Below are 25,098 nucleotides of genomic sequence, written 5' to 3' on the forward strand. Positions count from 1 at the left end.
AATAGAAAACATCGCCTTTCGATATGCGTTTCAGCAGAATACTTCAATTCTTATCTATAAACGTTTCGCAACAGCGACTATACGCAAAACCTACATTAAGAAGATCTAAACATTCTGGGAAACGAATTTTTTTAGTGTTTTAAGATAACTATACGTATATATAAGAGCTGCGAGAAAGCTATATTCGGTCAAAGCGGTTCTCGACAATTGAATTTTCTATAGAAAAACTTCATACGCATTTCCATCAGGATAAATTGAAGCTGTGAAGTACTCTTCTCTGATACAGTTTGACTAACCATATCAATTACTATCTAGTACTATTACTGATTTCTCCTGAATGTACAAATATACGTATAGCAACTAGGCAACATTAGTTCGTAATTATTCAGTTAAGCGGATTTAGCTCCAATATTGAAAAAATTATATTCATTACACGCGTTTTTGTACGAAACGAAAAAAGTATCGCATTTTCGCTCTGCTCCGCGAAGCAAGATATTAATCGTTTAAATTAACTCTGTTCAGATTTATAGGAAACCTATCATACGAAATAGTGTCATTAGCATGATTATCCTCTTATTGTCTTTTTATCACTGCTAAGTAATTAAATTCAGATCTTGTACTTCTATTTTGTGCTGTAATTTCGCAAAAAGCATTACTTCTTGATTGGTGTCTCCTAAACAATTTTCTGTTCAATTACTAGACAAAAGTCAATATAACTGCGTCGATAACCAATTGAAAATTGCATTAAATTTCTACCTAACTCACAAATTAAATTGAGCAATTTAATAATATTGATGCTGGGAAAAAGTCTTGTCGCATTGATTGGAATTCTAGTAAATTCAAGAAAGGTACAAAATTAAACACACTGTTAAAAATATTATAAAATGTAACGTAACATGTTAAACATTTCTTGGTTTTCACTTAGTAATTTTTTAAGAACGACACTTTGAAACCTCTTGCAAGTTTTCAGTCTTTAATTTTCAAGTGTAACCTAGAGTAAACTTGAACGCGGTTAATTCTCAAGAATTCTCATTTTCGAAATATCTCGAAATAACGAGGATGATAATATGAATATAAGAAGCCCGTGTAAAGAGCTCGCAAATGTTATCTTTTTAAAGGTCGAGGATCGTTGAAGAATAATACGTGTCTCCCGAGAATTTCTACTTGATAATCTTCATTTGAGCGCAGCGTTCGCGCGGTTGACCTCTCTCTTTCTCGCTTACGGGTCAGCGTATTTACCCTCAAATACCATGGAGAGAAGAGGTCCTCTGTCAGGACCGCGCGCGGCAGAATAAGCGTATACGCACTTTTACGGAAACGCATTCTCGGCGCGGCGCAGCCATCGAGACGCCGCGGATGGCAATAAATTTGTGCACTCGCGACCTTGCTCAACTTAAGCCGACTTTAACGGAGCGACGACCGTATAGTAGGAATAGAAACTTGCCTGGCTAGATTCCAGCTCGCGTTATATTGTCCCTGGGGAAAATGGGTCGGTTATAATTGCACACTTTTCGCGCTCGCTCGGTATCGCGCGTCCTCCACGAGTGAAAGCTCTCTTCTACGTATATAACTATGTTATATGTACGCCGCGCTGAGATCCTCCGGTTCCAAGAACAGCGACTTTCCGTAATCCCAGGAAGACATCCCAGTATATCCACGTCCTGTTTCGGTAAGAGACGTGCTTCTCCTCGATAACCGAAGATTTAATCTTTGAATGTTGGTCACATTGTTTATATTGTGAAAGGTATTTTCTCGACAATCCCCAGTTATTCCGTTGGATTTGGAGAGGATGCTCCATGATATACACGGATCTCCCCAATCTGACTTTAATGAGTTTAAATGTGCGTTTCTTACGTATAAATCCGCGGGAAATGTGGAATGCTTTCTATTTCACATTTCGACACAAATATCATTATATTTCTCTTGACATTCAATAAGACAGAATTGACACTTTTGTATCAACTTACGTCATCAAACGGGAGATGAGGCATGATCGTTCCAATAGGCTTAATAACAGTAAAGTAGCTTTGCTGATGCCTCACAATTCGCATGTGTATTCATTCCTGCGTACTTTAAATATAATTCTTTCAAATTAAATTACATTTACATTAAAGATCTAAGGCACCTGTATTGACAGTATATCAAAAATTTATTCATCGCGGAAAGTATTATCCGATTAGTTTGATCTTATTGAATAACAATTGGATTCGAGGAGGAAATAGGGTGCTTCAAAATACGCAAGAAACTTACGAATCGGACTTGAATAAATTTAAATTTGCCCTTGTGCATATAAATCTGCGGTAAATGTTATTTAAGACAGTGTTTTTTTCATCCTTTTTCAATTCGTGACATTAAATAACGAACAATAAATTGTCAAGGCATATCATTAAGTGCACATGCTTCAACGCTTAGCATAAATCTTCCGTTAAATACCGCCGCGCCGTCACGACATTTAGAAATAAATAGACGTTCTAAAGTTTATATTCTTCATTTTATCTTTTTTTTTTTTTTTTAGAAAGTGTGTGATTATTATAATGACGCTTAAGTTAAAATAAGAGTAAACACACACAATATAATTTAGATAATTTTCACAAATTTTACAGTATTTTTTCCTTACTCTACTGCTTGCTTTTTACTTATTTCTAAATTTTTACGCTTTTATTTTTCTTTTCTATAAAATTGTCACGGTACGTTTAGAGATCTTTTTTGCGGCAAATTGCGCGGTTGAAAAACCCTGACGTAAGGTATACCTTCCTCTATTGATAGCATATCGCGGAAATTGTATTCGCCAGCATTATACCAGTTTGAAATCCCGATCGAAAACATTCGGGCGGCTTGGGCAAACGGTATCGGGGGTGTTGACAATCCAGCTACTCTCTGTCGGAAAGCATCGCGCGCTCCGGCTGTCCTGTAAATACGGTGGGCCGTGTAAAAAGCCGGGCGTTGTGAATCCGCGAAACAAAACAACATCCGCGATACAATTTCCCGTCGGTCCCGCGGCGCGGCCGGCGCGGCGGTAGTGACGCACCGGGAAAATAATTTTTCACGTATCTCGCGATAAATGCGAGCGGTGCGCACATATGTGACGGTTTATCTGCAACTTAATCATATTGTTACCCGACCAGATTTACTATAGCCGCCGCGCGTCGCGCTGATTTTGATCCTGCACGGCTGGATGTCACGAGGCGAACGAATAGGGAAAGGACGACCAACGGCGCCGCCCGCGGTCCACGAACATTCGCGAACAATGTCTTTATTTAGCCGTTATTTATACTAACACTCCGCTGGCATGCCCGTTCTAGGCTTTTAAGTTTATGACGGTCATTACAAATACACCACACTTTGGAAATCAGACCGGATATTTTCTGCCGTGCTATTAAGCATTTCAACCCCTGGCAGGAAAAAGGAGATTAAAGTAAATTGTGAGAGAATTTTTCATAGATCTTTTCTAGTGATAACGTTTGTCGCTGGAAAGGCTGATAGCGGTAAAAATGCTAATTATCTCGAAAACATGCTAAAGTATCGTTTAAACGAAGTAGCCTGTTATATATGGTATTAAAGAAGCTAAATCGCGAATCAATCTCGTAGAAAAAACAAAGCAGCTCGAAAATGTAATCTCGACATTTTCATTTACACAAAGGTGTATTTTAGCATAATTAAAAAAACACCAGTATCAAATTTTAGATTAAATTTCGCGCTTCATACGCTTCCTATAAATATTATGAAAAGCCGTATATGTGTGCGTATCGTTATGTTTTCAGGAGAATTTATGAAATTCTGTTTGTGTGAGAAATATTTATAAAAAGTATTTGAGCCTAACACACACACACACAAATTTCGATAGCACACTGAAAAAAATATGACTACATTTTAATATACATATTTTTTTAAATAGTTAATACTTACAGTATATAAATATTTACTCGATAAAAAATGTTAGCACATCAAATTGATAGTTCTTGTATCAAATGAATGTACGTCTACATTTAGTATAAATGTTTGATTAAAAAACTATTCAAATATTCTTTTCTCAATGTACACAAAAGTTAAATCGAATCAATCTCGTAGAAAAAACAAAGCAACTCGAGAATGTAACTTCGACACTTCGACGTTTGCACAAAGGTGTATTTTGGTATAATTGAAAAACGCCAGTATGAAATTTTAGATCGAATTCCGTATTCCGCGCTTGATATTCCTTCCCATAAATATTATGAAAAGCCGTTGTTCTCTATTTATGAAAAATATTTAGAAAAAGTATTTCAGCCCAACATCTGACCCACAGAAATTCCGACAGCGAGTCCAAAGACGAGCGGAGGGATCTTTCCCAATTCCACGACACCCCGTACATAACATGATAGCGCGCATCAAGCCGACAACACGTCGGGAGAGAGGCGGGCCTCGATGGAGACCGACCGCTGCATCCATTCCGGTGCATATCCCGGAATCCCCGCGAGACGCGAGAGCGCGGTGTGTGCTGGCGTACTTATTCCGACCGACACTGAAAATGCAAAGCCGCCCGGCCCGCGGCGAAACGCGCGGCATGGTGCAGATAATGACCAGTGAACCCCCAATATGTGTATGTGAGAGAGAGAGAGTAATGCGCGCAAGTATAAATCGAGGAGGAAGATAAATCCAGATTCGATAGCCTTCCGGTGGAGAGTGGCTTATAACGCGCGTGCAGGTAGGCAGGCATTCGTTCGCCCACAGGGCTCCTCCTCGATCGAGCGTATCGCGCGCTCCGTATACGGGCGTATCGCGTACGGTATGTATATACGTATGTATGTACGCGTAGTAGTCGCGGATGCAGAGAGAGAGAGAGAGAGAGAGAGAGAGATCCAGCACGCGGTCGTGGCCAAGAAGAAACTCTCCGCGCGCAGGCATTTGCATTGAATACTCTCTTATACCTTTCTTGCTCGCCTATACCTCCTCGGCGGCGGGCCGGGCGGCGAGGAGAAATAGGTAGGCTGCGCACCGTGCTGCGCCGACCAGCCGCCGAAGTCTCCTTGTACCATTGTGCTTATTTATGCACTTTAATTATATCGAATATGGTACGCTCTCTTAGCTCGAGAACGACTCCGCTGCATGCACTCCTTCTCCTTCTTCCTATCTCTCTCGCGTTCGCGGCCTCGTATATACCTACTTGGAAGTGCTGCGGATGGAATGTGGTGGGTGCACTCGCGCCGAGGATTCGATTCTTTTATGCAGCATCGCGCCGCGCGCCATTGAATAGCCACTTGATGAACGCTTCTTATAGATACAGCGGTATGTACCTCTTTAATCTCGACTTTTCGCCTCTCCGGAAGTCTATTCCGGAAGCGTATCAATTGAATTAAATTGTTCTCTAAAAGCGTCAATTCGATACGTCCGCTTCGCTCCTCTCGGTGCTGCATCTTTAGCAAAGCAGTCCTGTTCAAAATTTATAATTGTGGGCATTTATTTGATGTGTATTGACGTTCGCGTTCCCCCTCACCCCTTCCCGTGCTTTTCATTTTTATTTTCATTGAGAAAGAAAGGTAGGAAATGACATACGAAACACTTAAGCAGTAAATCATAAACGGAATAGGCCATAGTGTAGAGATCAGAAGACAATAACACGCTCTCCGAGAGAATATTTAGTAGATGTATGAATAACCATTATTTTGTTCATTTGAGAATAACCAAAACTTTTCTATTTTTTCATTAAAAAAATGGTTCTAATCAAAGTTCAATTAGAATATAATTTTTAAATTAAAAACAAGAAAGTGTTTGTAATTCACATATTATCAAAATAATGGAGAAATGTATAATTATTTTGTTGATATGTGAATTACAAAAATTGTCTTATTTTTTAATTAAAAAATTTTGTTATTTTAATCAAAATTTAGTTAGAACGACACAATTTTTTAATGAAAAAGAACATTTTTGTAATTCGCACATATCAACGAAATAATGGTTATTCATATCAAACATTTTTCTCATAGCTAATCCAAAATGTTGATTTATTTATGTCTTACTGCTGAAGTTTTTTTGTCCGCTATAAAAGCTTAAAGCAACGTCTACGATGAAATTTGGAGACGTAAAACAGTAGATAACCCATGATAGTCGAATGTAAGGAGAATAATCGACTATAGGTCAATTTTTTTACAACTTAAGGCTCAAGTTTTTACGCCTTAAAATCTCATTGTAGACACCGTTTAAAGCGTGAATACTGATATATGTAAATTTAACGACCAGAATTACAAATCTCTCGAACAGCATACTTTATAAATAATAAATAAAATATTAAATCGCAGAAGATATTTGGAGAAAAACGGATTGTTCAAACAAGTCCAAAAATAATTTCTCTTAAAGATTTCAATTTGAAGAGATATAGTACATATATGTATATAGAACACATCTCGCTCAGTGTTTACATTTCGTATTTTCAGTTATTTCCCGAGAGGAGCTAGAGATAACTCGAATTGATTGGAACGATATTTTTTTTATTTATAAAACACAGAGAAATGAAAATAAAAATGTCGATTAAATTTGTTTTATCAATCCCGATTTCGCCTTCGGAGTCGAATCTGATCAAATCCCGCGCACCATTCTCTGTCATTTCAGGTCGTGAATATTTTCACGATTCGCCGCAGACGCAATGGTGTCTAATGGATAAAACACAAATCCCGAGAGTACCCGTCTAAGTTTAGTAAAGCATCTTCGCACGCGGAACAAATATGAGTCGCTCCGCGATTGTCGCGACGCGCGGCGCGGCGATGAACATCGCCGAATACGTGACGCCGACAAATATGTGAACGTTCAATGCGGACTATTCTTCGCGGCTGTGCATGGGAGCCACCGTGGCGGCATAGAGGAGATTTGCGAGACGGAGTGTGTGTATAGACCGGAAAGGAGGCTTTTTCCACGACGCATGGCAACGACGATGATCCGTGTAAGAAATAGCCGGGCGTTACGCGTGCGCTCTCGCATCTCTCGCGAATGCTCTGGCCATCCCGGGAAATTTTTCAGCTCTCGCACAAGCTTCTCCATGGAGTAACTTCGTTTACAACAACCGCGCTTCTCGTCGTAATGACGGCCGCTGCGCGAAGAACGGAGAGGAGGAGACGCGCCGCCGCTTGCCGCTTTATAACGTAAATCCTCCTACTGAGATACGCTCGTTCGTAAATTATTTAAAAAATGTTCTCTTTGTTCTCTTGCGTTGCTCTAATAGTCAACACGGAAAGAACAGCTTTGCTAAAGTATCTAAACGTTTAGCTTGATACAGATCTGAAAATAATTTTGTTCGATCCAAATTAATTATTATTAGAACTGGTGGCTGTACCGATGCGATTAAACCTTTCTTGCAGCGTCGACGTTTAAACGTTCTATACAATTATTTTCAAATCTGTATCTAGCTAAATCTTTTATACTTTAGCAAAACCACACTGAGAAAAATTTCTGATTAGATTAATTAGTATTCTATAAATTATCTCAACTAGAATTATAGTATAATAGATTCAAATTATAATAGTCTTACACTTTGTATGTTGTATTTCATAATTTTGACTTTGTATAACAATTTTCAACAACCGATGAAGACCAAGTATAGATAGAAGTAGGTGTAATTTATTCCGATTCGGAAATAAAGCTAATTAAATACGAAAATTTCTATATTTGGTCAAAGCAGGATCTGAAATATTTCTTGTGTGAATTTATATACATACACTAATTCTGCATATTATGAGTCAAAATCTTTTCCGGTTTTGAAACGCCATCGAGAACCAAAGTAGTAATATTACAAGCAATTTAATCATTTTTTGATTAACTAATAAACATCTTTATAATATTAATAATTAGATGTTTTAGTGAGAATTTTTAAATCGGCTATTAACTTATTGCGAAAAGTATTGCCTCGAAAATAGAGATATTGAACATTTCTTTGTGACATGATATCTCGTATTTTTTTCGGCTATTTTCCTTTTTTAAATTTTTGCTTTACGATTTAATAATCTATACTATATACAAAATCGCTTACAATAGATGTGCAATCAAATTCTCATTGCAATATACGTGGACTTAAAACAATTAATGTATCTGCGTATTTCGGCATCATGTCTTGACTCGCCGCGATTTATCGGCGAGTTCTCGATTATCGTGCTCGAGTGGCGCTCACGCAAATCAAATGAGATGGGATCGAGGATATAACGCGAGATTACAGAACCAAGAAAACGAGAAACGGTAATAACACACTCGCACTTATAACACACCGAACACGTGCGAGCGGATTTTTCAATTAACCCCGTTCGTCGAGGACCAAATCCCCGAAGCAGATACTTCGGTTAAATAAAGACCCGGGGATTGAACCCGAATACAGCGAGTACGATCCGTTAGTCGCAGATCCTTCTCTAACCACTAACGATGGGTTTCGTGCGAGGCTGCGGAGCTCCGGCTCGGTAGGAGAACCACTAATGATTTTAAACAAACGTTGTGCAAGCCCCGACTGTGCGGAGCAAGGACCGTTTACTCGCTAATTGGCGGATTTGATCTTCGGCGGATCGATTCTCAAAGTGTGCGCAAACCCTTTTTTCTCTTTTTTTTCTATTCCGTTTCGGCGCGTGTATACGTTTCATGTATGAAAGATCGTTACTCAAAAAGTCTCTCTTTCTCTTCTGCGCTAGTTTTGTAGTTAAACGCTACGCCACGCTGGTTCCAGTATAAAGGATATACAATGTAGGTGACGTAAATTGAAACCGCTGAACCGGAAAGGGTTAAGAGTCAGACTCGAAAGTTCGTTCTTGCTCGGCTGGATAACGCGATATAGCTGCGGCATATCACCCACTACACTGCGAGCGCGGTTGCGTGAAAATACACCCGTGATTCTTTATCGCAGTTAGGGAAATAAACGAACACGATATCCAGGATCGATGTAGAATAAGCGACCGGTGGTGTTGTACCAGCAGCACGCCACACGGGCCTAAACATACATCTCTAAGCGGGCCAAAATGTTACGACGTGAGCGATTAACCCTTTCATCGCGGTGGGCGGGTGATGTGTTGACGTTGATTTGCGCGGGGCGTGCACACCCGTCCGTTTAGAATTAAAAGTTGTGCGTAATTCTACGTTGAAGAGCGCCCCAAGTAGAATTAACGTTCCCCCATTTTTATGCACAACAACGCAGCAGTAACAGTGAGGAAAACGCTCTATTTAAAATGTCTCCGGCTACATACGAACGTTTCTTATCTGGCCTGTTATTTATGAAAAATTAACATGGATTCCTGGAGGAGCTAAAGAGAGCTGAAAATAATAGAACGAAATATTGTAAGGAAAGAACAATTTTGCATCTAAGAATTTAGTTAGATACAAATGTGGAAATAATTTTGTTGAATCATCCAAAGAATTACCTATAGGAATCTATCTCAAGCGTAATAAGCAATGTTGCAGAAAGTTTTGATGTTCTAGCAACCAATTTGAGTGTATAATAAAATTTGATGATCCAACCAAATAATAAAGAGAACGTAATGATTGGATCAAAAACGAAAAGAACAATTCTGCTCAAGTATCTAAAAATTTGGGTAGAAATAAAAATGTTGCGGTCAACCATCAAAATAATTATTATATGTAGGCATAAGAAACAATACTGTAAAAAGTTTCAGCAATCAGTTGTACTCGGCTAAATGTTTGTACTCGAGCAAAACCGTCCTTCTCACGTGCGGCGGAGAGAAGAAATGAATGCGCGCACACATGCAACGACATTCTTTAGCTACTCGTAAAATACATGATCCATCGATGAAAGGAAAAGATTGATAGGTCGGTAGAGGCCTGCGGGGTATACCGGATCGCATGGAATCCTCCGTTATCCCGATGAACGCTTTATTCTCTCGTCGTTACATTCCCGTCATTTGCTACTCGGCGTCCGAGCAATATTCGAGCTCGGCCCCTCCCCTCTCTGTTAACGTCTCCCTCTCGATCCTCCAAGCTGGTCAAGTGCCGTGCATTCTAGCAAGCAAGGGAGTACAAGCGTTCCTAGATGGTTCTCGGTCCGCACACACCCGATGAGGGTTGCGCTCCGTGTCTTCCCCCGATCCCCTTGTCGCGCGCAGATGGTTACATGCCTGGACGTCTCGCTCGTCCTCCTCGTCGCGTCGTCATCGTTATATCTAGTATATACAGGGTGCAAGTAAAACGTACCGCGCGACGAAACTTCGCAAGAAGGTAGCACGTCGAAAAAAAGAGGAAGAGAGAAGTTTGCGTAAACATGACTCCGCAAATACGTACCGCCTCTCCTCCGAGTTACCGCTCGTCGCGTCGAGATATACATCGATCGTTGCGAGAGTAGCGTTAAACTTCCCTAAGGGAGAACGATAAGTAATAGCTAGTACACGTAGCGACGTAACAGGTATTGCGCGCTGGTCGATATTCTATTATATTACTGTACACATCGGTGCTTATTCGTATTATTTATTAATAGCATGAGCGTAGAAAGAATATGACAAATGAGAGTATATAACAACACCGCGATTATCTCGGAGTACAAATTTTTCGAACATTTCGCCCTCATTCAGAGCCGTCTTCAGCGAATTTTAGCGAACAAAGCGAACCTCACATTCGCAGTTGTAATGATGATTAACCGTGCGATACCAATTCACACGGTGAAAATTCACGATGTAGTAAAATTTCGATCACGTTATCCTAAGATTAAATAAGTAATGAATATCTATTATAAAATAATAAATTCGATTAAACTCACCAAAACTCATAAGCGTAAAATATGAATGTCTGGATTTTAAACAGGATAATAAATTCAAATCACATCGTCAAATATGTAAAATCCGAGGTAAAATCAAAATTATTTGAATTATGTCGACGAGTCGCAAGGAAACTGTAGAGCAACGAATTTCACTCTTGAATTACTTGTATGTGGTGTGTATTCTTATTAAAGAAAAGTTTTGGGCTAAATAATTATATTTGGTAACGCAGCAAAAATGTTGCAAAGTAATCCTGAAATTTTTTCGATTTTAAAAAACCTAAAACAATAAGAGAATATTTGGGTTGGATGAAAAAGACCCAGCACACAATGCCTACGAAGGGTTAATATACAGTGTGAGATGTCTCGTCGCACCTAAAGTTTGCATCGCAAACGCGAATGCAGGCGCGAGCTCTTGCGACGAAGAATAATCATTTCGCGAGGTGTTGAAGCGTGACGATAGGATTATGCGTTAAATGCAAGATAAACACGACGCTCGTGCAGTATGATTTTCGCAAAAATTTCCGCTGCAACCGCTTGGTGCGCGCACCCTGTATTATGTCACTGTAAGCACGTGCGCGTACGTCGCGTCGCGTCGTCCGCTCGCTTGCAAAAAGAGTGCATGGCATTCTCATTAGTTGGCCCTAGGTAGCGCGCGTAGAACAACGGGGTGCAGGAGGGTAGGAAGAACCCTTCAATTCTTTCGCTCCAAATCCAACATCTGTTAATTGGAGGTCGTTTGCCTACGCGCCACTACTTCGTCACCCCTCTTTCCCTTTCGTTGCAGGGGTTTCCAAGTACCGCCCGCTGTCTCATTACCACGGAGGATAAGACTCGACCGCTTATCCCTTTGGACGAGTACTTAAGAAACGCGCGGCGGGGATGAAAAGGGGAGAGAGAGTGTAATAAAACGACAGGTTGTTGAAGCGCAGCGGAGAGTACAACGGCGCGGCGGCGGCGGCTCATCGTTTTTCGAGAAACCGACTTCAGGATGTACCGTAAAGCGCTTTGTGAGCCTCATTTATTAAGCCTTTTTTCAGAGAAGATCACTATAAAGTGCTTTACGCAAATTTGGCGAAATAGCGAATAAAATTTTTAATATAAAGCATCATTGTACTTTGGCATTTAGAAATGTGTATTAATGACGGACGCGCTACCATTTCTTTCTATATTCTCTTTTTAATTCCAAGCGAATTTTAATTTAACGAAAGTTCGCGAGATATACTTCGAGGCGCAATCTTTTTGTGAAAAATTTGTTAAGAAACGACTCGAATTGTACAGGTATATAAGGTATAAAGTGTTGGCGCATTACAACGTGCTTTGCGAAGAAACTACCGAGAGATTTTACGTTGAGCGAGTGTATCTCGTCGCAGTTCTAGCAGATTCGTCGTTAGGGCTGTTGATAACTTTTCACCGAGAAACGATGAGCCTCGTTACGCCCAGCTGATGCGACACGCTATACTATAGCGAGCGTAATATCGTCTCGCGCGCGCTCAGGGATTAAAGGCCGGGGGAGAAAGAGGATGAATCGAAGGAGAGAAAAGTCGGACGAAGCTCTTCTAAGTTCGACGAAATAAGCACGGGCCGGTTACAGCTCGAGCTTTACGAGCTTTAAAGCATCGAATGCTCGTATACCCCCCACTACGCGGGGACATCCCATCGCGTTTTACTCGCGTACACGCGCGCACTTTCTCCACCCCCCACCCGTCGCGTAAACGTCGTTATTACAGAAACGTGGATCGCGTCCCAAGACGACGACGCGGCAGCCGCCTCCACCGCCTTCGTTGCCTCGCGCTCCGGTGCCTACTTGTACCTAATTGGACTGGAAGCACGTATAAACTTGGATTAGATTTCGCTGGAGCGACTCACTCGCCGCCAACTGCCGGCAACTAGCGTCTTTAACTTCCGCCCGGCGTTTGCTCGCGACAGAGAGGGAAGAGAGTGCGAGAGAGAGAGAGAGAGAGAGAGAGAGGAAGAAGCACGCGGAAACGTAGCCTCTCGCCGCCGGCGCGGCGGCGAGCGCAGGAATCATCGTGCTCGAAAGACTTTAACGAAAGCGAGGAGCTTTAGGTACTATTAGCGCGATATCTCGAGCCCGCCATTCAGGCTCGATTAGAGAGAGGGTGAGCGTGAGAGCGAGAAGGAGAGAGAGATAGTCGAACGATGACGTCCATTCGAGCGCTTAACGTAACGTCGACGAATGGCCGACTAAGTAATTGCCCGACTGGAATTATCCTGCGAACGAGGGACCGAAAGCGACGTGACGGACGTTGATGAGTGCGATCGTCGATACCGCAAACGGAGACGCGAATCTCGAGTTAATTGGACCCGGTGATCGGGTAAGAGGGAAGCTGCTCTTCGAAATGGCTCTCTCATAAAATGACGTTTTAATAGGACATTATAAAGTTTCGGGTGTTGAAAATAGTGAAGCGTATCACAAAAGTATTAGAACATTACAAGCTAAATTTGTATCTGTATATTTTTTTTTATCTTCAATATGAAGAGATTCTTCTAAATATTGAAAGACAATTTTTGTTTGATAAAAACATTATAATTTTTTCTTGCAATTCTTAACATCAAATTTTTAATATATTCATAGATTGTATGAAGTAAAATTCGTATTAAGTATAGAGAATATTATATGCTTACGATTCGTGAAAGTTTTATTCATTATGATTTTTTATGTTTAAAATGATGAAATGTTACAAGAGAGTATTAGGATATTACAAACCAAATTTTTCTTTTCACACATTTTATTTCTAATGTGAATAGAGTTATTGCAATATATCGAAAGACAAAAGCTTTGCTTGACAAAAAATTAACCGTCCACATATTTTTTGCAACTTTTGACATTAAATTTTTAATATATTCACATTGTATAAAATAAAATTCCTGTAAAGTTAGAAAATATTCGTTTACGACTCGCAAAAGTTTTACTCATCATAAATTTTTATGTTAAAAATAGTGAAATATAAGAAATGTTACAAATCCAAGTTTTTTTCGTCTTCTATTTCTAATAGAGATAGATAGATTCAAAACTCAAACATCGAAAGTCAATTTTTATTTGAAAATATTAATTGTTCGCATTTTTATTGTAACTTTTGATCCATTTTTTAACATATTTACATTGAATAAATTATTATAAGATCTATGTTTACGATTCGCGAAAGTTTTATTTATGATGAACTTTTGTATAAAAAAATAGTGATATATTATAAAAGACATTGAAATGCAAACCAAATTTTTATCTTTACATTTTATTTTCAATATAAATTATAAATTCGTTGAAACATAGAATTTTTGTTTGGTAACAGAAATAATCTTTTGTTATGTAATTTTTACTATAAATGAATGAAATAAGTTACGTAAAGAATATATACGCTTACAATTCGCATAGGTTTTCTACATATCTGGATATTTGTGTTAAAAGTCAAGCTGTTAGTTGAAATCAAGTAGAGTATCCCGAGAGAGGATCGTTGATTTCCCATAGAGAGCCCATGTACACCGCATGAACAGCCCGTATCTTGTCGACGCTAATAGTGCCAAAGTTTGGTCGTTTCGCCCCTCTGTTTTGCGACACGTTTCTTCCTGACCAACGACCCCCACGACGAAGTTTTGCCTCGTCTAAACATTTCGGCGAAAGTGACGCCCGTGTTGCGATTTCTTGTCGCATATAATAAATAATTGGACCGGGTCGTTAGACCCGGATTCGTTATTCGACTGGATGCACGCTTCATTAAAGCGCATTCAGTACGATGATAATACGGCGTCATCGAAATTTGGTCGATACCAACTCCCGGCTGGAAACCATTAGCCACGATCGCCTACAATACCAAATTAACGGCATTACACGGAAGGGAAGTGGCGATGTGCGTGAGCCCCCGTGTATACGCGTGTATTCCGGTGTCTGCGCGCACGTGTACGAGACGTAACAACGTGCGTGTGTGCTTTACGGCGGCTAACGATCCGCGACGCCGGGATATATGGTCGCGGTGTTCATGCCGATTGTAGGAACGGCGCTTCCGACGCGACCGATAAAATGATTTCTCTTTTCCCTCTTTTTTTTCCTCTCTGTGGCTCGAAATATCGATTATGCGCGGTCGTTGGCACAGAAAACGCACTCGGGGATTCGGTGGCGAGATACCCGGGAGTGTGTGCTACGATGATATCGATCGTTCGCGTAGGGAGACGCGGCTCGCTCGCTCGCGGAGGGAAGCCTTTCGGCGCGATCAGTAAATCGCGCTTCGAACCAGCGCGAGGTAATTCCCGAGGACCGCCACGCAAATCCTCAAGTAAGAAATTGGCATATTTTTCAAGAACCGCTTAAAATAGATGGAATAAAAATAGCCCTTAGAAAAAAAAAGCTGATTAATGTTTCGATAAAAACTATTTGACTATATATACACCAGTAACTGCGAGATTTCATCAATTACTGACTATATGCGGTATCGTTAGTGTTATTGATAGAACCGCATTGCAGTTTATTGGAAAAGCTAATCTTATTTTTGCTAAGGGAGATTATGCATATATCTCATTTTAACTGAATCAGTTCCTGAAAAAATTTGGCGGACCAAACATATATGGTATTCAATCTCTTACTTTTAAGGATCTCTAGATCGCGTGGAAGCGCGCGCGGTATAAATAAATAAATAAAGCGCTCCTTAACGCCGTATCATTCCATATGCAAGCGCAGTAGATACACGCTGACGACCAGATAATTTTGTCGGCGCACACAGTCTAATTTTAGACTCGCGGCTCCGATACGCCCGTGTAATTCCCGCGACATTCGCGCGCGCCCTGCCCGACCGTGTCACATTATCGATTCAAGTCCTGCTCTATGTAAACGAGATACGCGACGCACGAGATTGAGATTTTCTTTAGCGACCGTGCGCCGGCCGGCGCTGACGATGACCGCCATAGAATGCGCTGTCGCAAAAAGTATCGATGACCGTGGGCGCTAACGAGAACAGTTTTAGCAATATTTGTACGTGTCATATTGATAAGTTTAGACACTATATGTTAAACATTTTTAATGATACCATAAATAATTGTATTATAATTGCCTTTATCAGTCTTTATCTCATAGTCTAGTTTTCTTGTATTTCAGGAAATCACAAAAACTTGGCAGGAAAATTTATGTAGTAGATATAACATAATAAATGTAACACTTTGTATTTAACATAATAGCGCAATATTTTTTCCGTTTGATAAAAACAATTATCCATATTTATATCTCACTTTTGTAGATAAAGAGTAGATTAAGGGTAGTCTGTCTGATTTTTTTATAAACAATCGCACTTGAGATGTTTTACACTTCAATCAAAATTATTATCACACGTTATATTATACATTTATTGATTGTTTTCAATTTATAATTATATTTCAAACCATTACGGATATAGATTTAATCACAATCTCTTGCAAAAAATAGAAATTTAAAAAATTAATCAAAGTAAGTAGCTTATTATTATGGCAGTATTTTTTTAAATAAATACTTTAATCAATGTAACGCTTTTTTACATTAGGTAATTTTTCAACGAAATTGCATCTACTTAAAGGTTTCTAAAGAATAGTTTAGGCGTGTCACATCTATTATGTAATTTTTATCTTAACTTACAACGTTTTGTAGTTTAAAAATCTTTATTATGATTTTTAAAAAATTATATTTACTTTAAATAAAAAAAATTATACATAGACTGATTGCTTATATTTTTTAGTTGCGATAATTTTGTATGATTGTGAAAAAAAAATAAATTTTTCCTTTCTCCTAATAAATTTAAAAAATGGCACGTCTATGCTATTAAGAAAAATATGTTAAACAATATTTACACAAAATATTTTACAATTTTTTGTCGCTGAGATAGTATAAAAATTCCGCTGGTGATTATTCTCAGGTTAACATTCATAAATGTTAACGTTTTATAAAATTATAATATTCACCTGATACTACCATGTCTCCTGATACTATAAATGCGGAGTATTTATCGATAAAAGTAAAATAGAGATTAATAGTTTTAAGCTTGTTAAATATACGATAAAATAATGCTGTTATTCACGTTATTGGAATGTTATTACACTGAGAAAAAGATACTTAAAATTTATTGGTATATGAAATATATTTATTTCACTGAAATAAATGTTTATTTAAATAAAATTTCATTTCTAGCGAATAAGCTACGCACGCGCGCGCAAAACATCTATTTTATATTTTTGCAATTAATGAGATATATTTTACAGAAATGTATATTCGTCATAACAATCAAATTTTTTTAATTAAATTTTTTATAACTAATATATATTTAAAAAAATATAATAAATAATATTTGCTTCGCAATACTTTGACATTTTTCTTTCAGAAAAAGTGTATTAACTCTCATTTTACACAATTGAATTATTCACGTTCTGTACGCCTCTTTTCTTCGAGAAACTACACAGAAAGCTATAACAGAAGCGTCAAATAATTAGCTATAACATTTATATGTAATTCTTTTAAATACACGACTTACAAGTACTTTTTAAAGATGTTAAAGTATTATACATGGAAGAATTACTAAATAATTTCTGTGTGTTTATTAATATGATGAAAATTATGCCAGAATATGAACTACCGATCTTGTGCAGTAAAGGACTGGAAAATCATCGTGTATGCAGTATATAGAGTTGAAAAACAATACTAAATAGGGTTAAATGTCTCGCAATTGCTGTAATCGATTTTAGAAATCCGTTTTACGCTCCTATTTTGCATACGCGATTATCTTATGTATATCCTTTTAGATTGAGACAGTAGGAGTCTCGAATAATCCGGAAACCCCAGGCTATAAAGAGCGCGCCTGATCCCGATCCTGATCCTGATTCCGTATGCACCGTGTACCTATTTACGTGACGTATACCTGGCCCACGGCAGCGCAATCCTCATTTTTCACGTTGCCGCGTGCGCGCACGTAGCCTATGGGATTCACGTAAATTCGGTATATACCGTATAAGGTATATACACAAACAGAGCAGGCAACCGCGGAGGATTGGGGTACGTAGAGAAGAGAAGGGATGAGGGTGGTCCCGACCGACCTCCCGCGTACGTCACTCCCGGGGAAAGTTTACAGAGTGCCACTGCGACACGGCGAAAGGGGTTGAAAGCTGGACCGGGCCGAGGACCCGAGATGAAGCCGAGATCCCTTTATCTCCCTCTCCTCGTTTTCTGAGAAATTGCGTTACATTTGATTTACCGTCGGAATCGTTAGGGTCTCGGGACCCGAGATAGCGACCCACGTTTTTCAAACCGTCCTTGCCGTCTATAAAAGCGACCTTTCTTCCGCGTCGGGAGCGCTTTCCCTCCCTCCTTCATTCTACTCGCTCCCTCTTGCGCCCTCCGTTTGTCTCAAATTTCAATTCGTAGCTTCCAGGCTAGCTGCTCGGCTGGCACGCAGCGGGCTTCGTGCTCGCGCGCTGCGTGTATATACACTCATTTCACAGTCATTCCACGCTTAACCCGGTAATGCATCCGCGCGATGCATCTCCGTTTCCTTACATATCGTACAATTTTCGAACTTTTGCTCTACTATTCAAATATAAGCCTTAATCTATTCCCGGGGCGACCCGATTTACCATTCTTCTGTTATAACGGAGGTATAATGTCAACCCCTAAATATTTTCACATTTATATAAATATATATCGTTTATTCTCCGCTCTCCTCTTTGCATTCTTACAAAGACTGAATAGGGCATCTAGTTCTTTTCATACACAAATTTCTAAAGACGCATGGGTATTCTGAAAATGTTCTCCTTTCAAAATAGCTGCTGTTTGAGAGTTTTCCTTATATCTGAATACTCTCCAAGTAATTTTAGTGAAATATTGAGAGATCTTTCTAGAAAATGGATACGTAAACAAACGTTATCGAATAAAAACCAATATTACGCGCGGTATTGCGATTTTAGCGAAGAAATTATTCACACGTGAAATCCGACTAGAATAACGAGACGTTTTGGTCATCCAAGAACAATCTGCTTTTTTTTTCCTCCCGGTGTTCCCGAATCCGTCGCGGGTATTTGAAATTCATTTTAGTTTGTCCTAGTTCTACACTTCGGCGGTACACGAGCGAAAAATCGGATGACTTTTGTGAAAGCTTGTTAAAACTTCAGAGCGCGCTTCAAACTGAACGTAGTTATGGCACTCTCTCAACGAGTAAGTCGATATCAGAATGATTCGATAAAATGACGTCGTTGATAAAGGATGAAAAAATATATAAGTGTAAAAACGCTCTACTTTCATTCATTTACGAGGAAAAGGAAAAACAAAGTGCAAACGTACTTTTTCGCTCCCTCTGTTGTCCCAGTTACGCACGCGAAAGTATTGTCCTTGCCCCAGACAGACAACTAGCAACGTAGTGTCTTTTGTAATGCAGCGGTGCATCATCGTGACGGGTTGTTGTCTGTTGCAGTGCTACGGGATGAGTTTCGCGCAGAGCCACAGAACACGAGGGTCGCCGCTGGGGAGACGGCTTTGCTGGAGTGCGGACCGCCTCGCGGCCATCCGGAGCCGACCCTCCATTGGAAGAGGAACGGTCACATAATAGACCTGGAAGCGACAAAACGGTGAGCTTTCTTTGTGATCCGCGGTCCCGTCCCTTTGAATTTCGCTCGACACACCGCGCGATGACGGCCGAAAACGCAACGAAATTGCACGCCCGACGCGCAGCGAAAAAGCGTAATGATTAAATGCGAGGCGAGGTCGACTATTTTGCCGGCGGAGCCTTTCCCCTCTTTTTGGAACTTGGGGACCCATCGCCGTGGACAACTCGCAGCAGCTGCCGGCTGCTTGAAAATGACTTTAAGCCGTGTGAGCTTCCTTTTTACTTCTTTCTCCGCGCCTTTGTCCGATTGTCGTCCGACTCGCTGGCACTAAACGGACAAGACAAACGTTCACTTTATCTAAATGGTTACACCGAATGTTGCAATGTTTCTAAATAAACTGAACGGGAGCGCGCGTGACCGCTGCTGCAATAAACATGAGCAAGTAAATAATAGTTAAATTAAATCCAAAATAAACTCGAAAATATAAGCACCGAGTGTGTTTCGACGCGCGTTTCGTTACTTCTAATATGCGGCGATTAATTCGATCTTGTCTGCACCTGGGTCTCGAATATGAAAACAACAATAAATATCCGTTCTTCCGTTCGCAATTTGCGGGTCCTTGAAAAGCGCGAGCGCATCCGCTTCAAACCCGCCCATTCCCGATTAAATTGCAACGTCGCGCCCCATCACATACGCGAGAAACCGCCTGTATACATACTCGTATTTATGTTGTGTATATGTATGGGAATTTTACGTTGTGTGTCTCCATACGCAATAATGTCGCGCGGCAGTAAGAGCAACTTTTACGCTCGCGGGATTACGGCCGGGAAATCTACTTTTATAGATGTGAGAGGGTGTAGCAGAGAGAAAGGGACGGACGGAACTCCGGATTAACTTAATTCTAACAGCGACGCGCCGGCGAGTAAAAGGGACGTCGCCAGAACAAAAAATATCGTATCAAATGCCGCCGCTAACGCAAATACGGACGGTTATCTCGCGTTTGCTTTTACTTTTTCCAAGTTCCCCGGTTTAAGGGGATACTGAAATTGTTCTGTTTTACCGATCGAATGTGATTAATTTTTACATCCTCCGATCTTTTTATTGCATTTACACCAGATTTAAAAATCCTTCTCCACTGTTTAGGTATAGACAAAGCACACAGGCAACAATTTTATACGAAAAACGAAAGCAAATTGACAAATTATAGCTGTCATCAGCTTCCGTAGTCGTGAAATGTAAGCTTAGATCGCACTAGAAATTACATAAAAGAACAATATTATGCTTGTAGAAATGAGAAGATCCTAGTCTTCAGTATAAGAGGAAGAGGATATCTGAAAATTTCATTTGTATGCTACGAGTAAAATCGGTGTGAAGAGTAAAATTGTACAGAGCGGTAATTGTGTTTAGTAGTAGATATTGGATCTCGTAAGAGATGGCGCTGCAATATGTTAGATAAAGACAGATGTATACGTTTAAGTATAAGACAGAATAATAATGTATAAGAGTTTGGATTAAAAAAGATGTCGTATTATCAATCAAGTATGACGCAGTTTATACTTTAATTGTGGAAAAGGATTTTTAAATTTGTGTGCGTGTGTGTGTAAGTTAAAAAAATACTTATTTGAAAAATAATCGGTAAAACAGGCAGGCGACTTTAAGATTAAGCGTTAAGTACAGTTTTAAGTCAATCATAAGTCAATCAGAAAACAACTTTAGCATCTTAAGATATTACTTAAGACGGTCTTAAAATAAAAACGGATGAATACCGCTCTAAGTCCCTCCATAAAAATGAACTGAAGAATCTTGACACCTCAATGAGCTTCATATTAAAATATCATTTTACATAACTAGTATTATTCTTTAAGATTAAACTTATTATAGCCTCTCTATTATAAGCCTTTTTACGATTAAAATTGAAAAAGAGGTGTGACGGATTAAATTAACCGCATCCGCATTTATCGGCTTGGATTTAAACATCATCCATTTCTATTCGCGGTGCTCGATGACGCATTGAATATCTCTGTATTTAACGCCGTCACTGATATTTTCATCAATCGGAAGTAAATCCGTTGCGCGATGTGTCAATAAAATTTCCCACCGAGGCTTATCAGTTTAATAATAAATCACGCTATGATATTTGACATATAACAAAGCGCGTAATCACGAAAAGTATGCCCTGTATTTACTTGTATTTACGTCTCGACGCGCGATTACGTTAGTTGAAAGCATGCTTATATAACCGAAGTAGAAACGAGAGGCTCGATAGACCCACCGCCGCGACTCCGTGCAGGAATCGGCGTATAAATTCGGCGGGGTACGAATTTACCCTTTCTCCTTCTTCCTTTTCCTCATCCGTCTCTCTCTCTCTCTCTCTCTCTCTCTCTCGTTCTCTCTTCCTGCAGGATCAAGCTTTTAAGCGTACGCTTGCGCGAGCCACCTCGTTGTAACGACCCGGCACACTTCCGCGCTCCTCCGTCTGCCATTCGTATCTCGGAAACGGGTGATTTTTTTTCCCCCGAATCCCCGTGGATCGACTCGATCAAACTTTCATGGGGCGCTGAACGCCTCTTAGTTTTTTTTCGCGCCGCGATCCCGTCCTTTTCCCCTCATTCTTTCTCTCTCTTTCTCAAGAGGAATGTCGGCAAATCCTCACGACCACCCTTCCGATCGGCGAAACTCCGTTGAAGATAAGAAAAAAAAAAGATTCTTATTACGAAAGTTCTCGAATGCATGATGAAAAAAAACACGGCTGGGGATTAAGGAGAAATTTATCCGCGGTGTTGCAGCGCGAGAGGGGAGTTGAGTGTAATTTATTGACTTAATAAATTATTAATTGATTTGCTCTGCCACAATTACGATTTTTATTGCCCGTCATTTCGTCACGTGGACTTTTTATAAAAAAACATTCTTATTATCAAAGTTTTCGAACGCACAATGAAAAAAGATCGTACGGTAAACGATTATATTTCTCCACGATGTTACAACGGGAGAGCGAGATAAAGGTCGAATATAATTAATCGACTTGGTAAATCACTATAATTAATTAGCTCTGCCACGATTACGATTTTTATTCCTCGTCATATAGGTACGGACTGTATCTCTGTACGGTTAGATTTTTCTATATCTCGTGTAATTACTTTCATTTACACCGTCGTCGCTTACAACCGTATTGTACACGTTGGCTTAACGCTCTCGCGAGGACCCGCGGCACATTCCTTCTTTTTCTTTTATGGATTTCCGTCCTCCATGGGACGCGATACCACGTTTTGACCCGACACCCGAGGGCACGTGACATACGATTTTCCTTTTTTATCCTCTGTTCCTTTCGGATTTCCAAGAGGGTGTGAGGCGCAAAGTCGACGGAAGGCGAGAAATGGAGACATTTTTTTTCCCCCGACGAGATCTCTCGCGCCTCGAAAACGAAACGAAACTAAGCGAAACTCGCACGCGCTCCGTTCACTCACTCGCTCGTTTCGACGGCTATTTTCCTCTCCTTCGTCTCGATCAATAGGGTACTCTCCTCCGTTGCGACGGCCCGCGGAAACCCCCCGTCTCCTCCCGCTCTCTTCCCCCTATTCTCCCCCTTGTTTCTCCTCCACCACCATCCGTCCCCGCGCCGGATTTACCGATGGAAGCCCGAAGCCGCGATAAATTAGGACAACCGATAGGAATTAAATCCGGCCGTATCGGAACGTGTCGAGACCGCGCTTCTCTCTCTCTCTCTCTCTCTCTCTCTCTTCACTCTCCTCTCTAGTCGAAGCGCGATGCGGAACCTGGTAAAACGGGACAAGGAGAGCAAGGCTGGAAGAATGGTAGCGTGGTGAAGGGAGGAGGTCAAGGGGGAGAGCTGGAGGGAGGGAGGGAGGGAGGGGAGAGGTAATCGAGCACCACCGACGCGAAAATTAATTGACACTATAAATTAGAGAGCGCGATCGAGAGCCATCGATCGATTCGCGTCGTCGCGAACATCGTTCTCCATACGCGCGATATTGTGCATGTGCACCCCCTCAACGAGACGGCCGTTTAATCTCGCGACCGCCGACGCGGGGAAGAGCCGATCCCTCGGGTATATAAGGATGGCTTGGGAATGTCAAGTACGCGCAGTCTTGAGTACGCGCCTTCGCGTGCCTTATTCCCTCGCATAAATAATATCAAGACGGTATAAGGAGAAGAGAGGAAGGGGGAAGCAAAGGGCGCGTACGAAAACGCGTCGTTCTCGAAAGTTCCTCCCCAGCTTGAGGAAACCGGGCCGAGTAAGACAAACTACGTCTCGTGTGGAACGGAACGATTAAACATACCTTGCGGAGGAGAGGGGTTACTGCTCGAAATTGTCTCGCGACAGTTCACGCGAAAAACGATCTTTCGCCTGCGCCCGCGGTCTCAAGTTACGAAACTTGGGTAACTAATACGATAATAATGTATTACGATAATAAATATATGTATTACGTGAAGTATAGAGAACATTACTGGACCATTTATGTCTTCTCCCCGACTTTAAGCGACGCGACGATGCTTGCGGCGCTTAAAGACGCGGTCGATCTCGGCAGACGGAAATTAATCGTCGTAATTTTCGCCGTCGCCGCTCTTATCGAATGGGAAACGTCGCGCGTCTTGATTAATCGTTCATCGGCCGTTTCAGGATAACCCTCGTGGACGGGGGAAACCTAATGATATCTGACGTGAGGCCAGCCGATCAGGGCAAATACCAGTGCATCGCCGAAAATATGGTCGGCACCAAAGAGTCTGCTGTAGCGGTCCTCACGGTTCATGGTAAGAATCATGATAGGAGGTGGATCACCTTACATGAAAAAATAGTAAAATATAAACGATAACTAAAGCGATCAATAGAGGAAACGTAAGACAATAATGTAGACACATATAGAAAAAATATCACTCTATTGCTAAGAAAAAGTAATTACTTAATTGAATTTTTTCTTCTAAGTAACGATTATTTTTAATAAAGAACATTTTCTTGATAATAATCTTAAAATATATATTTATTGCAAATTTTACAAGTACTCAAAATAGGAATTTCTTTTCTTTTGAAGATTTATAAAATTTTATCGAAGAAGCGACTTTATATACAATGTACAGATAAGTAAATTAAATTTATTTCAAAATTCTTTTCAATATTAATTTAATGCTTGTGATGAACTTATGATGAATTTGCGGATATATGAATTTTTGAAATATACTCGAAACAATTAAGTCATTGCTATTTTTCCACGTGTAAGCGATAGCAAATAAAAAAATGTTGATTCGCGTATTGCTTACGTTTTTATATGTGCCACTAGTTTAAAGCCCATCGCACAAAATACAAAGCAGTACATAAAATGTAAGCAATAAAAAAAATTGGACAATTACTGTAGAGTATAATAAGGTAATAACTTAAAGAGTATAACGAATAAAAAATTTGCTTACACTTTTCTGTCGCTTACGTTTTTCATTGTGCTACTGCACTGACTTAAACGTTACCAAAAGTTCGTAACACGAACATGTCCTATTTTCCCCCGCATCCCCTTGCTCACAATATTAAGACTAAGAGGCCAAACACGGATTCGTAGACACCCCATCGTCACCACCCCATAGCTTAGCTCGGTTTAACGCTGCACATTTAACGCTAATCCTGATTGTCCGATAAGTACTTTTCATCACTCGCGTGATTGTGTTTAATCTCAAATTCGGATAAAATATTCAAGAAAGAACTGGTGATTAAAGTATTGCTTTACCTCTCTCTACATCTTACCACGGTTGTTGACATCGTCAATTATTTTAACAATTTACAACCGTTATATGACATAATTAATTGTCGCTCTTGCGTCCTATTT

The 25,098-nt window shown here is 40.2% G+C and overlaps 1 protein-coding gene across 1 annotated transcript in view; it reads left to right on the top strand.

The window, feature by feature from the left end:
* The window catches only part of LOC108773568 (roundabout homolog 2), a 110,899-nt gene that overhangs the window by 77,926 nt on the left and 7,875 nt on the right, over positions 1-25,098 (top strand). The window contains exons 3-4 of the mRNA XM_018539415.1: positions 19,138-19,291; positions 23,910-24,040. Coding sequence (XP_018394917.1) covers positions 19,138-19,291; positions 23,910-24,040 — 285 coding nt within the window. The remainder of the gene's footprint in view (positions 1-19,137; positions 19,292-23,909; positions 24,041-25,098) is intronic.

This window comes from Cyphomyrmex costatus, unplaced genomic scaffold, assembly GCF_001594065.2.
Source record: "Cyphomyrmex costatus isolate MS0001 unplaced genomic scaffold, Ccosl1.0 scaffold214, whole genome shotgun sequence".
NCBI lineage: Eukaryota > Metazoa > Arthropoda > Insecta > Hymenoptera > Formicidae > Cyphomyrmex > Cyphomyrmex costatus.